The following is a 17,209-nucleotide window of genomic DNA, read 5'->3' on the forward strand; positions in this document are numbered from 1 at the left end:
TTAAGTATTAATGTGTTTTGATGCTCCTGTGTTTTGTGCATTTTTGCCTGGTCTTCTTTCACGGTTTTTGGTTTCTCTGTGAAAAATCATGAAATCGTGTATGAGAAATATAATTTGACAAAGTTGAATTAGTTGTGTTCATAGAACTGAGGGAATAAATACAACTTCAGTAGTGGACTCATGCTATAAGCAGATCCAGTCAATTATTTTAAGTCTTCTTGCTTTTAAGAAGTAAAATAAAAAAATTCAAAAACTTTGTTAAAACATGTAGTGTACTATACAGACAACTCACTTTGTATTACTTTCAACACAAACCGATTATGATACTCAACACATGCAATGTGTATAGATTTACTTTATCACTAATATGTATTAAAATCTATTCAAGACTTTTAGCAAAAGCTACTTAATCTTGTTGGCATGATAGTAATCTAATATTGCTCAGGCAAACAGTGTGCTTTTAATTTATTATTTTTGAGCGTGCACTAGGCCATGCACCAATCTGAGTTTAATTTAATTCCTCTTTTATCACAGCAAATTACTAACAATTAAGTAAGTCTATTTATTTATTTATTTATTTATTCAACAAATAAATTAAATTGAATTAATTTAATTCATAACTTGAATTAATAAGACAATAATCTTTCCCTGGAGACTTTCCCATGGTGGAAAACTTGACCTTTACAAATCACCGACTTTGGAGACTTCTTTCAAGTATGTTAAATAACCGTCTCCTTACAGTTATAACATCAATCTGTTTATTTTTAGTCTATTAGTTTTAGAGTTGTTACTTTAGAAACAGTAACATATTAGAACGAGCGCATTAATATAAACCTGTGATTTGACTTACAGCTGGAACTACTGTTACAGAAAATTACTCCTTCTGACCAATCAGATTCAAGAATTCACCAGGATCATGGTATAACTCTAGCCTGCTGGGGTTTGATCCTAAGGAAGCAGCATAGTGATGTTAATGGAACATATAGATGTTGATATGCTAAACCAGTATCTGTTAAAAATGCCTTTTTATGAACATTAGTTTGTCTGCTGTGTGTTTTGCTGGTGAATAAATGATACATCAGTTCATTTGGTTTCTTCAAAGCAGTGTTTTACCTCAGCAGACAATCATGAATAATTTTATAGTAACACATTTACAGATTCGAGTCCCTTATTACCATTTCCACAGAGAAACAAGTTACACTGCACTATAAAATTCTCAATGTGTGATTGACTCAGTGTTTTTGTTAAAACATACACAGACATGCGTACAAAGTACAATACAAATACAATGCATGCAAAATGTGTGCGTTATGAAGCAATACAGATGTCAGAGATACGAATGTAAATGCATCCATGTGTCTCTGAGCAGCTTTTCGTGTTTCATCACAAGTTTTCCAGGTGGATTTGATGAAGGAATATTTTGTGTAATGTGCTGCATGTGAATAGTGTAGCTCCTGGGGAAAGCAGGCTCATGTGAAATGACTTACTTTTAATAAAAATATCAGAATGTATCCTAATTATGCACCCATGCCATGTTGTATTGAGCATCTTTATCTTCTGGGTTATTTTTTCCCTTACAGATATTCCTATGTTGTACGGTCTGCATTGTATTATGAGCTGAGCTTTCAAATGTCTTCTCTCGGTAAAAAATGAACTTATACTGAAAAAAGAACCTGCTTTCAAGAGAAAAACGGTATGAATGATTTCCTGAGGTTGATTAGATCTAATTCTATTTCATAAGCTAACCCCTCTTTAACCCTAACCTTAACATTGGAGCCTTTTTTTAAAATTTTTTTTTAGAAAAATCAAATCATGCCATTTTTTTCCTGAATTTACAGGCACAATGTGAGCCCATGTTGGAAAATTGTACATTCTAGTAAGGAGTCTCCAGTGTCAGAGCTTCATACCAGTCAGAGCTAAAGCTGTTCCTTTAAGTTTTCCTACACTAGAAGGTTTCTGCACTTGTGACAATCTGTCTTGTTAACTTCAGGAGACAAAAAAAGCGGCTGTTGAGGGAGCGACTGTTTATTGCTACAGAAACTAAGTAAAAGTAAAAACTATATAAACTATATAAACAATAAAAGTAAAAACTAAACACATAAACATTGCAACAGGTATGATGTCCTTTTATGAATTAAAAAATGGTTAAAGTTGGCAAACTGATGTGGTGTAAGATGAATAAAATACTTCAGGATGTCTTGGGAATGAAGCATTGTTGATTATTTTCCTATAAGCATGCCCTGTTGTGTTTTATTCCTTACATATTATATATACATATTCCAATAGCAGAAAAAATGTGGAGAGAGAAATGTTCACAGGAAGAGGCACACACACCACCCTGTTTCACTTTGCTGCCTGGTTCACTCTGGTAGATGAATGATAAGCAGACACGCTGTTTTGAGACTAACACTCTCTTCTTTTACACTTGGCCATTAATCCTTTTTTTGCCGTAGGGGGCCTCTTGCCTGAACCAGTTGCCCTGTGGACACGTTAGCCTCAGGTTAGGTTGTGATACGCAAACTGTAACCTTGAACTTTAAGCCAAGATGTCTTGAGCTGGAAATGAATTTCCAGCTCCTGTAGCAGTTTGGAATCCATATTCAGTTTCACTCATGTTTTTTTCATGAGAAGGAACCATCTGTTTTAAAAAAAAAACATCTAATACTCCCCCGTCCTCAGTTCTCCTCATTTTTAACATTTCATTTCATTTTACTGAGTTGTGTTCATATATATATATATATATATATATATATATATGTATATATATATATATATATATATATATATATATATATATATATATATATATATATATATATATATAAAATATAATATAATATAAAATTTCTCCATCCTGCCATTTCTCTGCACTTTCTTGGATTAATATATTCATTTCACAAGGCCTGAACCTGGTCCTTCAAACGCTGAGCCATTTTATGTCTTATCGCGGCTGGGCCACAAAGGCCGAGCCTGGGCTCATACTTTTAGCATTAGCATGGGTCAGATACGCCTTAACGTGACTGACACCTCGCCTGGGATTGCTGCTTTGATTGACACCTCACCTGAGCAGGTGGGATAACTGATAACAAAGCAGAGCAAAACTCCATCACATCTTTGCATAAAAATATTTCAGTAAAGGCTTATGGAAAAAGTGAAAAGGACTAGAACTAGGACATTGAGGTGTTCTGATGAAAGAATAGTGAAACTGTCTTTCAGTAAAGAACTAACTCAGCAAAACTGGACTAGATCGACAAAGGACAATTAATTAAAAGACACATCCTAGCTATTATGTTTTTACTGCACATAGCTTCTATCTATCTATCTATCTATCTATCTATCTATCTGCAGTACAATACATATGTGCATATGTGATTATATAAGCAATAAATCAATGCTGTGATGTAATGCTAGTTATTTTCCAAAAACAGTAGGTCCCAAAGTGTTTTATTCCTCATATACTACATCAGTGTGCCAATGATTTTATTGATTTGATCAAATTAATTTGTTAATTTTGTACTTAATCTTTAAAATTGTAAAATTATAAAAAATTTTACAGATTTATTTATTTGTTTATTTATTTATTTGTTAATTATTATTGTATTTTAATATTAAAAATCGTAAACAGAAAATACAATTTAAAAATGTATTTTGTCAAAAATAAAAAAGTAACGTCAAACACTACTGCATTGCTACTAATTTGTCTGCAAAACCTAAATATCATGATACATATCTGGTATTGTAGAAATGTCTTTGAGAATTATGATATTATATTTTTTATCATATCGCCCGCACTCCTACCTGTGGTATGAATATTACGTAAGAATGTTCAGTAAACCTTATAACTAATTATGTTTTTTTTTTCTGATTTTATGAAGCAAGTCTAGAAAACATTATTATTTTAACGTTAAAACTTGTAACTACACACCACGCTCTGTTACTTTCCCTTACTGAATAATATACATTAAGATAAATAACAGCACAGTAATCTGAGGATTATTACAAAAAGTGAAGTTTTATTAGAAGACTAAATCACTTCGACTGCAGTTTAGACTTGTCCCAGGTTTGACCTTCAGGTTTAAACAGCGTCAATCATGACATCACACATTTCCCAGTCAGCACTATATTTCACTGTCATATTGGGTTTTTCTGATGCTTTGCATTTCATAAAGCTTTGAAAAATTAATGATATCTTTCTCATACGTTTGGTTAAGTGAGTCATCAGTCAGTGTGTTTGTGTCACGCTAAGAACATGCATTACTGTGTGCATGAGTGACCTGATCCAGATGTGTGTGTCTCCCTGAACACTGCTCCTGAACGTTGCTCTGCAGCATCTGCTACAGCGAGCCTGCGCAGCACAAACTCCAATGTAAACACACTTCCAAACAATGAAAATTAATTAACTTGTGTTTAGATTATGTTCGTGTAAACCTTTCGGCCCTTGTTTTCAAATCACCTCTTTGGCTGCGGCGTGGTTTATTTGCTTTGTAGGGTCGCAGAAGGTCAGCGCTCAGGTTCTGCCCTCAACGGGGAACTCACTGTTTATGTGGCTGCTTTGGGTCACATGTGACAATCGTTGTTAATACACAGAAGAACATGTGACATTACCAGCAGATGTTGATACCTAGTGGAAGGTCTTTGGAACCAGATCAGCTCGGTTGATTTTTCTAGCTATTCATTTTCAAAATATAGAATTCACCTTATATTGGTCTCAGTTATTAGCAATGTGTTGAAGATACTCCTGATGGTGTGTGTGTGTGTGTGTGTGTGTGTGTGTGTGCACAAGTAAGTTGGAGTGTACATACAAGGTAAAGTGAAGGTGACGGCAATTTTTTTGTTGCCTAGAGGACAGAAATCCTTAGTTACTCTTAGTATAAAATGCTCATTTTGATAACAGAGGTCATAAAGGTCAGCTTTTTGACATTATAGTGAGTTAATGAACGCATGTTAGCTCTGTTTTAGTGCATCAGTGACATTACCTATGCAGAGTCTCCTGTCTTCATCCGAGTCACACACATGGGGTGCTCTGGCATTTCAACAGCTGTGATCGATATTCGGCTGCCTCCAAAATGTCGTCTGCTCTCACTGTCACGAAGAAGAGCAGCTCTCATATTGTGCTGAGGCTGTGATTTGGAAACTCTTGCACAACCACAGATATGGACACACCTCAGCAGACCATTTTTAGGAAATTGAATTTCTAAAGGATTTGATTATTGCTTGATGTTTAAACCGTTTTGTCAGCTAATTTTGTGTTAAATAGTAGCCTATACTGTATATTCACATTATTTTAGTGCACATGTGCAGTGATTGTTATACTTAAAGAATATACAGTGATTGATATACTTAAAGAATTTAGTTATAGTCATCTTGGTATAGTGAGTTATGATAAATACGAGTCACTGCACTGAAAATTATCGCAGATATGTGCAAAGTAATAACCACAACACGATAAAGATATTAAGCCAATATGAGCTTGCTGTTTATGTGATCATGCTGATCCTTATATGCGCACACTGTTTATTAATCCTTCTTAAACATGCTATTTACGGAGGCTATAAAACTCTTCAGTTGTACACATTAAAGCATGTTATTCAGTAACTTAAGGTTTGTCGAGTGAGGAATTTAAGTCAGTGGGAGTTAATAAAGCCTAGATGAACATTGCGTATATTATCACTATTGATCAACCACCAGGCTAATCTAGTTAAGTGAATGATGATGTTTAAAATGGTCTATCTTGAAACGTTTACAATTGTTAGAAAGAAAAGCTAATTGGAATAAATCTAACTCTGCTTTTAATGGTAAAATTCTCTTAAATGCTTATTTGATTATATTGCACACCAATATGCCTTGTGTATAAAATATCTATTAGGCACAGAAAGAGATCAGTGTTGAAATGAAATGTTTGGTGTCTTTATGAATCCAAATGAATCTGAATGAACGTTGTAAAGAATTAATTAAACAGTAGAGATCTTGCTGTTTGCCTATTATAATCTTAGATTCTTTTAAATAGTGTGTATTTTTGTGTTTTTCTTACCCAGTACCTCTTGTTTAACCACGTAACTGCAAAAAACATGTTCAGAAGTACTCTTTAAGTACATCTTTAAGCATCAAAAAAAGAAAAAAAAAAAAAAAAAAAAAAAAAAAACCTATTCACATACTTTATGCAGCCCTACTGAAAAGATTAAGAAGTTTAATTTCCATCTGATTTTTATATGATAAAGAGTTTATATGTGTGATGAGACTGTTATTAATTATATTTAGTTTATTACACAAAAATATATCATTTACACACATTGGCCTTTTAACAAATAATTCTTTAAGTCTGTAAAAAGTGATGGTAATGAGCTACGTGGTAAACACATACATGCTGCATTTAGGCTCAATGTAAAATAAAAACAAATACAAAGTTATACAGCGTATTAAAACATAAGGCTATAAAATACTTTTTTGGTGTATTTGATGATGTAGGATACTTTCTTTCTCTGATACAGGTTGCTTTCATGTAATAATTTAAGTAAATTCTTTAGGTCCGTCTTCAGGAAACAGTCTTCAGAGCTCGCTGTGCTGTTTCATGGTGAGACCTGAGTGAGGTAAATAAAGAGGAGTGTGATGAGTGGGATTAGCTGACAAAAGAAAAATCATTTGTGTGTGTATTTGGATGGTATTGTGTATTTAATGATAAAAAGAAATGATGCCTACCTGTCGTGCATGACCGGAAATGATGGCCTCAGAGGAAGTGCTGGAGATTCAGTTCTCTGAACATGTTCTCGATCTGTTTAAGAAATAATAATAAGAAAAAAAATGCAATGAATAAATAAAAAATCATGGTGAGAAAGAGAAATAGCACAGATTTGTCATGGCAAAGACCTACAGTGCTAAAGTAAGTCTTAATATGTGAACATTTTAAAATGAACTCTATAGGGGATTTGCTGTGTTGTTTAATCTAAACTTTTTTTTTTTTTTTCATAAAGTCATGAGGCATACCGGTGCTGTGCTGTGGACTGAGGCTGAGGCTGTGTGTAGGACTCTCACTCTGAGCGCTTGAGGTTATGTAATGGCTGCTCGGACTCACTCCCATTAAAGAGCGCACACCGATTAGAGGTCCTGCACCGAGAAAAGCGCCTCCAGTCCAGCTGTTCAGCTTCCCGATCTGACACGTGTAAATCCCGTTAGTGGGTAAAAAAGCCGGGTGAGTGACTGCCGTCGACACACTGCTCGCTTTCTGACAGTTATCGGGACTCGTCGCTGTTTCCGCGAGCGACCAGATTTTGGGTTTGGAGTTCACAGGCCTCTGGCATCCCGGAGAAACGTCCGCTGAGCCACTTTTCCCCGCGCTCGCGTCTTTACTCACGGGCACGGAACCGGCGGGGCTGTTTAGCTCGCGCGCCTCTGCGCTTTCGCTCTCCGTTTCACTTTGCTCGTGCGCTTTGGCCTCGCTCGGCTCTTGGCGCACTTCTACGCGGTCCTCTTCGGCCTCGTCGGTGTCCACGGTCTCCAAGTCGATCTCCTCCTCGCGCTCGTGCTTGTGCGCGCTCTCGTCGTCGTCGTCGCGGTCGCTGTCGTAGCCGCAGCCGTCTCCGTCCTCGGCGCTGCGTCCCCACGTCACCTTGTTCTCCTTCTTGAGGCGGCGGCGCGCGTTGGCAAACCACGTGCTCACCTGCGTCAGGGTCATTTTGGTCACGATGGCCAGCATGATCTTTTCGCCTTTAGTAGGATACGGGTTCTTCTTGTGCTCCTGCAGCCAGGCTTTCAGCGTGCTGGTGGTCTCCCGTGTGGCGCTCTTGGCCCGCGCCGGGTCTCCGTACTGGTACTGGCTGTACGGGTAGAACCCGGGGGCGGTGTGCACAGCGAATCCGGCTGGGTGAGCACCGGGGTTCTCCTTCAACTCGTACTGGGAGCCCTAGGGGAAAAAAACATGCTTGTAAATAACAGGCCATTCAGGCACAGTAAAAAGGAGTGCTCATAACAGTGTAACAGATGACGCACAGGCCTGGTGATGCTGGGGAAGTTGTGTATTAGTAGCTGTATTAGTAAAGGCCCCAAACTGGACTTTTTGTCGCTGGGGTGGTGCCATCAAGGGTCAAATGAACCAAGGGTCTTTGGTTCATTTAGGATGCACATTTATACCTTAACAATTTATGGTGCACAACTGAACCTTAAGGAACAATGATGTACTGTCAGAGTGCTACTGTTGGGCCTTTACACAAGGCTTCCTACCCCAAAGCTGTTTATCTTGATTAAAATGGCTGCTACAGTAATAAAAATAATAGAAAATAAATGATGGTAACCTGCTTAGGTGAACAAATCTGACCGATTTATCCTAGTGTGATAAACAAAACCTGTTAAATTCTGTTTCTTTCATTAAACTGCTCATTCCTCTCTGTGAGAGTTAATCCATTTCATAACAAGAGTTAATTATTGAATTAATTATTGGGGTATTAAACCCAGTTAATGCAGTGCTACAGGTAAATGCTGAGAAATGGATCATTCCACTCTGCAGTGAAATGGGGGGAGGCTGTCCTAAACAGTTTGTCTTTAAAGAGGGAACTACCAATACAAATATTCTGTAATTATTTATAAAGTATTTATTCAATATATCAGCACGTGTAATATTGCTATAAACAATGTTTATAATATACTTCTGAAGGACTATACAGACTGTTGGCACCCACAGCACCTCTCACATCTGCACTGAAGACCTCCAGCTAAATAAAGTTAAATTCACACCAGCAGAGTTAATTTAGTCTTTCAGTTGTATTTAAGTCCAAATGGGAACTGTAGGCATTAATTCAACACTAAACCTGTTGCACATTAAAATGATTTGAAGTTTAATCAGTTAATAAGTGAATAATTTGCATTAACCTTCAGATTTCATCGAAACTCAAATAGGCTAAGTAAAGTTTTAAACGCATGTTTACTGTGTTATTTCTGAACAATAATAGCTGGAGCTTAAATTAAATTATTAAGAGAAATTACAATATCAAGAAGTCAAAATATATTTAAACAAACTGTAAACCCCAAGTCAGACAAACAGGAGGAAAAGCAAAAACAAATACAATAAATAGCCTGCCAGTTTATTTCCTAAACTCAGGGATTAAAATCTTTTGTTGCACTAAATTTAGTGATCATTTTATTTTATATTAGGCCATGTGTAAATATATCATACAAAATTTCAAATCATTACAACTTCAATTGCATTATTAATGTTAAAATGTAAATTATTATGTTATTGCTATTACAAATTCAACCTTGTCAGAAATAATAATAATAATATTAATAATAATAATAATAATAATAATAATGTCTCCAGAATGCTCCACATAATTAAGATGCACCAAATTAAACTATGCAGAAGAAAATATTAATTAAAGTTAATACAGCATTCTCACCTATATATTTATTTTTAATTTATTGATTTGTAATAGCAAAATGCCACATGAGACTCAAACTAAATAGAGAATATTACAGGTGGTATCATGTGCAATAACTGTCTGTGTTTATGGGATAATGTCTGTGTAATTTTATCAAAAGTTTTTATTTAAAAAAAAAAGTTTCTTATAATTTTATTTGTTCCAGATGTAGAATAGGTCTTTTTTAGTTTTAAATATTATTTATTTAATTCATTGTCCTATCTAAATGGACAAAATTTTAATTTTGTTCTTTCAATCCAGACGCAAATGAGGCCTTCTGTTTTAGCGGTATACCTCTAATGTACTTATTATTATTATTACTATTATTATTATTATTATTATTATTGTTGTTGTTGTTGTTGTTGTTGCTGTTGTTGTTGTTGTTGTGGTTTTACTAGACCTTTCAGCTACTTTTACAGGTACTTTTAAATTACTTCTTTCACCTTTTGTCATGTTAAATTGTTGTTTTAAGCTTAAACGCAGAACCAGCTCTTCTGATTTATTTATGATTATTTTTATGGAGTTAAAACCCTGTGCAGCTGTTTATAACCGCCTTCTGAGCGCTAATGACTGATCTTCAGGATCTTACCATGTGGTTGAGGAGCGCCGCTTCGGCACTGCTGTACGGCATGAAGGCTCCGTACCGGTGCGCGCTCCACGGATGCGCGTACACGCCGAGCAGAGGCGCGAGCGCAGCCGCAGAGCTCGCGGGACTCCCGGTGACTCCGCCGCCGCTCTCCGAGCCGCCATCCCGCGGCGGAGACGCTCTCTCCACTCCGTACACCTGCGGGAAGCCCAGCTGAGGGAAAGACATGTCCGGTTCCCGGAGGAAAACTCACGGAAGAAATAGAAGTAGAAGTGGGAGTCCGAAAAAAACAAAACCCCACACAAACACACACACACAAACGCGTGCGCGCGCACACACAATCCGCCGCGAGCGTCTCCGAGTTAGTGGTTGCTGTGGGAACGCGCGTTCCGCTCGGCCGCGTGCGCTGCTCTGAGTCTCCTGATCTGAAGTTGACGGGTTTGATTGGCACGCTACTTAAAGCGCGAGGCCACGCCCACAGCAGGGCCACGCAATTTCTCTCTCTCTCTCTCTCTCTCTCTCTTTCTCTCTCTGTGTATGTGTGTGTGTGTGAGTATGCATGCACGCATTATAACACTTAATACTCTAGATTTGTCTACATGCAGTGGTAAAGTGATTACATTAAAACGTGTGTGTGTGTGTGTGTGTGTGTGTGTTTATGAGAATTACTTGATCCATGTGGACCATGTCAGCTACATAACACACACACACACACACATTTTAATCACTTTACAGTACAGTATTAAGTGTTACAATGCCTTCATGTCATCACACACACACACACGCACACACTTTTTAACTATTTAGATTAACACTGCATGTAGACAAATAAACAGTATTAATTGTTAGAATGCATGCACTCTCTCTCATACACACACACATACATACATACATACATATATATATATATATATATATATATATATATATATATATATATAATGTGTGTGTGTATGAGAGAGAGATATTTGCACACAAGCTTGATATATTGCTTGATTCAGTGCCAAGTTCAGTTACTTCAAACTTCCTCTTAAGAGAAAAAGCCGTGATTAACATTAAAGCCTGAAGACAACCCTCTATCTCTCAGACTCGTTTCTACAAGCAGGGACGTACAAGTTCTTCTTTTTATTGGATGAATAATTCCAAAGCTAACATCTGATAGCCCGGATCAGCATGGAGGCGGATCAGTGTGGAATGGAGGTGTGTTTAGCCCTCATTACCGGAGGTGGATGAGAGGAGAAACTGCCCAACCTGGGGCAGATTGAGCCTGTGGGCTTTTTAATTGCAGCTCCTTCTTATCGCAACCTCTCAGAGGGATCAAATGGCCAGACTGAATGGAGCATTTCATTAACCCGTCACCTTATCACACGGCCAACCTGTGTGATGCTAATGCACCAATTACCATAGGCAGGGATCCGAGCTGGAGGTTACCGAGACTCTCTCTCTTTCTCACTCTCTCTCAGCGTGTGTGTGTGTGTGTGTGTGTGTGTGAGAGAGAGAGAGAGAAAGAGATTCTAATTGAGCTAAATTATCATTTTCCCCTCAAATCATTATCGCTGACCATTATTATATGCAGCATAGCATCAGCTGGTATATTTTCTTTTCCTTCTTCTATCTTACAGATGTGCTGTGAACACTCAAGTTATACCTGTGTATACTTATTGTCCATTTATAGTTACATTTCATGTTGTGGCTCGTCCATGAAGCAAGTTAGTTCCTGTTCACTTTTTGATAAAACAAAACAAAATTGACGCTTGTTACTGAAGAAACTACAAAGCACAAGCACCTCCCTCTTGAAGACTTTCCCATGGTGGAAAACCTACTGATGCATAAGCTAAGCATTTCTTTTTCCAGAATCTTTATTTACTTTTACTAATAATCCAAACATCCAGCTGTTTAAAAAATTCACAGCAAACCAATAAGCTGCATTTTATACACTGTTATTATAAGTTATTATTATATAGCATATATATATATACATCAGTTTACCTTAAACATGTAGTGAAACAGCAAAAAGAAAAATACATCTGGATTTAAAAAGATCACTGCATACAATTTTGTAAATAAAAAAAATCACAGTATTTTTAAAAAGTGACTATTTTCTTAAAATTTTAAAATTTTGTAAATTTTAAATAAGCATTTTCACAGGAGTTGTATTTCACAGCAATGCCATAATAAATAATTTTTTAAAAATATTAAAAAATTAATATTTATTACTCATAGCCATTTTACTAGGTTTGTGTCCTAGTACTTGCAATACATTTTGCTTTTTCTTTCAAACACAAATACACAAACATTTTATATCATAATTTTCTCTAAAAAGTTGTAAAAAGTCTGTAGTTCCTATAGTGTAATAATTCACATTTCTAAAAAAAAAGCTTAGTGTATTCATCCATACAAACATATCTAATATTAAGCTCATCAGAATCACCAGTACATTTAGTATAAATCTTGGGTACACGCACACACACACACACACACACACACACATACACACACAAGCTAGGCATCCACTCTCAAACCCTCACTTTCTCTCCACCACTTATTCATCTTGACTTTCCTACTCATAGTCATAACTACACATATATAATACATTTAGTCTGTGTATTTCTATTTTAAAGAACAGAGAGGAAGCCAGTCCTGAGCTCCAACATCCGCTCGGTTGTGTATTCATGAGATGTGGGAGCATGTGGGCCTTTTTAACATTTCTGTGCAAAGACACACACCAAATATATGGAGTCATGAGCTGCGGCTCGGTTCAGAACGTTTCCCTTTATTTAAATTTTGTGCCTCGGTGGTCACATATATCAGTTCTTCACAGCTGTGTTTCGGCAGGACGTTTGGATTTTATAGGAATGGAAGGAGCTCTATTGGAAGTAAGATTTTACTCACTCTGTTACTGTGCTCAAATTACTGATTGCATATTCAAACACCATGAATAAGGTGATGTAAGGTGAGGTAATCAATGATGGGGTGCTGTGATGTGGTCTGACCCAAAGCTGTTTTCCAATAACAGCATGTCCTGAAGTGTTTTATTTCTTACAGAATGGCATATTGTATTTTTTATCCATTTATAGTTATATTTAATGTTATGGAATGTTACCACTATTGTTATATCATATATACACAGTTGTTTCCTCACATTTTCTTGTAGTTAATAAAACAAAACAAAACAAAAAACCTGCAGCTTGTTACCAAAGAAAACACAATGCACAAACTCCTCCATCTTGAAGACTTTCCCATGGTGGAAAACCTACTGACTGTTACAAAGCACTGACACTAGAGTCTCCTTCCATAAATGTCTCCTTACAGAAAATGTCACTACATCAATGATTGCATTTTTTAAATCTGTTTATCATGGCAAGTCTTATACAAGTCCTGGTAAATGAGCTATAGAAACAATATTACATTAAAGTGAGTGCATTAATATAAACCTGTGATTTGAATCCAATCTGACCAATCAGACTCGAGAATTGAACAGCGCTGTGGTATATAAAACTAGTCCTGATTTGATGGCTGCAATTGATTTCACTGTGATCCAATAAGGTAGTGATGCACTGTGGTGTTTGTCAGTGTGTTGTTCTGTGTACTGTAGTTTTTACACTTGTGTACACCTTTTACACTGTGTGCACGACTCTTGTATTATACAGCATGTTGCTGTTAGTGTAGTATTTCATGTGGATGAGATTGTAGGAATGTGAAGTGAGTGAATTTAATGTATGTAGCACATTTAAAACCATACGTGCTGAGAAAAGTGCTGTACAAGTTACAGTAACATCAACTGTTAAAAAAAAATAACAGTACATTTTAAGGACATTGTATAACTTCAACTTCTTTTTCTTCTTCTTAATTATTATTATTATTGTTATTATTATTATTATTATTATTATTATTATTATTATTATTATTATTATTATTATTATTGTTGTTGCTGTTGTTGTTGTTACTATCATTTATTTATTGCTGTTCATCTTCGACCCATATCCACATATAGCTACAAACAGATATCCAAATATACTCATTACAAGTACTCTTTACTCATATCACACTATAAGTTAAAATTTAACTCATAATGAATTAAAATTTCCCTTTTTATTTTAAAAGGGGAACAAATGAAGCATTTCTGAAGAATAGATTTGATTAAGTGGTGTTCAGTGCATCTCGAGCCATCACTGATCTTGCCATATTAGTGGATAGCAATCTTCAGAATGTGTAATATTTCCCTTTCCTTTTGTGCCTTAATTTTTAGTCTGTTTTATTTAGAATGGATTTTGGCAAATATAAAGAGAGTAATAAATGACAACGTAATAAACCCTCTCCTATAATGCTGAGAGCAGATCTCTTCATGTAATCTGAATCTCAAATTCTCAACTCTTGGCTCGTGAAGGTTTTCTGCTTTCTGGCTTGTGTGTAATTTTAGTACGATCTGCCTACAATCTGCAGTTAAAGGATATGATTAGGGGCTTTTAATAAGAGATCCTCTCAATTGTCATCTTTCACTCTGTCTCCATCTGCCTCACTGTGTGTGTGTGTGATATGATGACACAGGGGAGCAGAGCTCATTTTGCAGTCCATTAGCAGAGGGCAGGACTCCAATTCCCATGAGTCCTGATCATCCGCGTTTCCTCTCCCTGCTGCTCGCACACCATGAATCTCTTCACCTCTCGAACCTCCCTCTCACTCGCTGACCTTTTTAACACTGTTGGCTAAACATTGTCTCTTCCTATAATGAGCCGCAGAAACAAATGAATTAATGTGTGTGTGTGTGTGTGTGAATTACTGAAACGGGAAGGAATGTTGAAGAATATTACCTGCATTATTATATTTATCCGTGTGCATTTGTGTGTGTGTGTATATTCATTTAAAATAAGTGATTATATGACTCTATGACTATGATACGTTCTCCTCCTGCATTTTTTTCAGTGGACCTTTAATATCTTAACATCTTTCAGATATCGGACATGTCTTTCCAGTCAGTCTCTTCACTGGAACTGTAAACTAAATTCCAACAGTAAACCCCAGGAATGACAACCTCACACTCACTCACACACACACAGACACACACACACACACCTCCAGCATATGTTTGCTTCACTGACAGAATATTTGAGAACTATGACCTAGTTTTGAAGTGATGCTTGAATCAATAGATATAAAAAAAGGTTAATTTACACGGAAAAGTGACATGAACTTCACATGTGATTAATCACACGACTCACACTTTTAATATGTTCATATTTCTCATGTAGGGTATGTGTGTGTGTGTGTGTGTGGGGGTGTTCATATGATTTATTTATTTTTTTTTTTACGTGATTCATTTTTAACTTGATTATTTCTTTAATATGATTCATTTATTTTCATATCTGATATTTTCCTTTGTTTTTCCATGTGATTTTCCCCCCCATGATTAATTTTTCACATAAATCATTTCCCATTTATTTGTTTGTTTGTTTTTGTTATTTAATTATATTTTCCACATGATTCATTTTTACTAATTCATTTATTTTCACATTTGATGTTTTCACAATTAATCTATTTTCACATGATTTTTCATGATTCTTGATTCATTATTTTTTTAATGTGATATTTTCATGAGTCATTTAGTTTCAAATTTCACATGTTTTTTTTTTTAGAAGTGATATTATTTCACATGAATTCATTTCCACATGTGATTTTTTTTTTTTACAATTCATTTATTTTCACATAGAATTTTTCACATGATCCATCTATTTTCACAAGATTCATTCGATATCTTTTTATTTTTTCATATGATTTTTGGACACAATTCATTTATTTTAATAAACATTTTTCCTTATTATTTCCATTTATTTCACATTTGATTTTTCACAATGCATCTATTTTCATGTATTTGTTATTCATTTTTCACATGTGATTTATTTATACATGATTTTCACACGTAGGCCATGTGATTTCATTTTCCATATGTAATGAACAATTCGTTTTCACGTGCGATTACATATTATTCACCTGATATCACACGTGTTTCACTGGAGTGCATTGGAGTGCACATGTGCAGTTTCAGGGCATAACCTATGTGAAATGTATGTGATATTTCTGTAAGTGTTAAATCACAATACGTGTGGCTAGCAAATGAAAAGTTATCTGGAAGCAATGGCCGTTATAATAACAGTTTATGCTGAGCATATCCACAACAGGGCTGCTTATTTAAGTTAATTATCCCTGAAGAACGCTTTCATGTAGCTGCCCGCAGGTCTCACGTGGACGTTATAGCGCCTGTCTTCCCTTAATTGACAGATAAAGGAGTGTAATGGCCTCTGGAGGTGTTGTAAGTGACAAAGGCATAGAGGTAATGAGTGTAGATCTCACTGAAGAACTCCTGTGTGAGACCATCATTGTTTCATTTCCCTACCTGGTCGAAGGAGAACAAAAAGGAGAAAAATGGGGGAGGGAAAAGAGCTCCATGAGAATGCAGCTATTCCCCTCTAATGAACGGGTGTTACATTCTGTAATGATGGGTATGTGGCCTCATTGCTGGAACAACACATGCACACTTTCTCATAACAGCCTTAAACACATCTGAATACAAAAGGCAGTTATCTTCGCTTCATGTAGAATCTTTTATATATTGTTTTTTTATTTTTTATAACATAACCCTCTTGAATGCTCAGTTCTGATTGGTCAGAAGGTGTTGATTGATTTTCTTTAGGTTTCTCTGTAACATGACAAGATACATTTTTGTCTTAATACTTTATTCCATAATATTAAATGTACCAATAAATTGATAAAAAAGTACACTGATAATTGAAAAAGACTGCAGTATAAGAATAATAAAACACTTCAGGATAATCATAAATAAACTTCAGACCTCACATTGGATGACAACACACCTCCCCCATCCTTGATTATTTTCCTATAACAGTATGCCCCCAAGTCTTTTATTCCTTACACATATCAGGGTTTCTAGCCAGAGGGAAAATGGCCTCAGTAGTTATTCCTCACCATCAATTAGTAGATGGGTCAAAGTTTGAGTGTAATCAGGTCTTTAGAAGAGTCAATGGGTGTCATTAAGTGCGTAAGATCCTCAGATAACATGAACTCACTTTAGCAAAGGTCAATTGCCTTTAGCACGATGGTGCAGATCATTACTCAAACCTGAGCCGGGATTTTGCTCAAATGTTTTTTTTCACAGCGGCTCACCAATTAACCAGCGCTGAGCCTCACTGTAAGCCATTTAA

The 17,209-nt window shown here is 36.0% G+C and overlaps 1 protein-coding gene across 1 annotated transcript; it reads right to left on the minus strand.

The window, feature by feature from the left end:
• Positions 1 to 6,158: 6,158 nt before the first annotated feature.
• On the minus strand, positions 6,159 to 10,434 carry irx1b (iroquois homeobox 1b). Its single transcript, XM_026942343.3, has 4 exons — positions 9,996 to 10,434; positions 6,981 to 7,896; positions 6,696 to 6,768; positions 6,159 to 6,577 (listed from the first exon to the last, which is right to left on the minus strand). Exons 1-4 carry the CDS (start codon positions 10,218 to 10,220, stop codon positions 6,532 to 6,534), a joined length of 1,260 nt encoding a protein of 419 aa, XP_026798144.3. The 5' UTR covers positions 10,221 to 10,434; the 3' UTR covers positions 6,159 to 6,531.
• Positions 10,435 to 17,209: the final 6,775 nt, after the last annotated feature.

The sequence above is a fragment of the Pangasianodon hypophthalmus genome, chromosome 29 (assembly GCF_027358585.1).
Source record: "Pangasianodon hypophthalmus isolate fPanHyp1 chromosome 29, fPanHyp1.pri, whole genome shotgun sequence".
In the NCBI taxonomy this organism is placed as follows: Eukaryota; Metazoa; Chordata; class Actinopteri; order Siluriformes; family Pangasiidae; genus Pangasianodon; species Pangasianodon hypophthalmus.

Excerpts from the sequence above, each read along its gene's own strand:
- irx1b (XM_026942343.3), bottom strand. The coding sequence starts at position 10,220 with ATGTCTTTCCCTCAGCTGGGCTTCCCGCAGGTGTACGGAGTGGAGAGA. Across the intron at positions 7,897-9,995 it reads CGGCGCTCCTCAACCACATG|GGCTCCCAGTACGAGTTGAA; the intron begins GTAAGATCCTGA and ends TTTTTCCCCTAG. Across the intron at positions 6,769-6,980 it reads CAGTCCACAGCACAGCACCG|ATCGAGAACATGTTCAGAGA; the intron begins GTATGCCTCATG and ends TTTCTTAAACAG.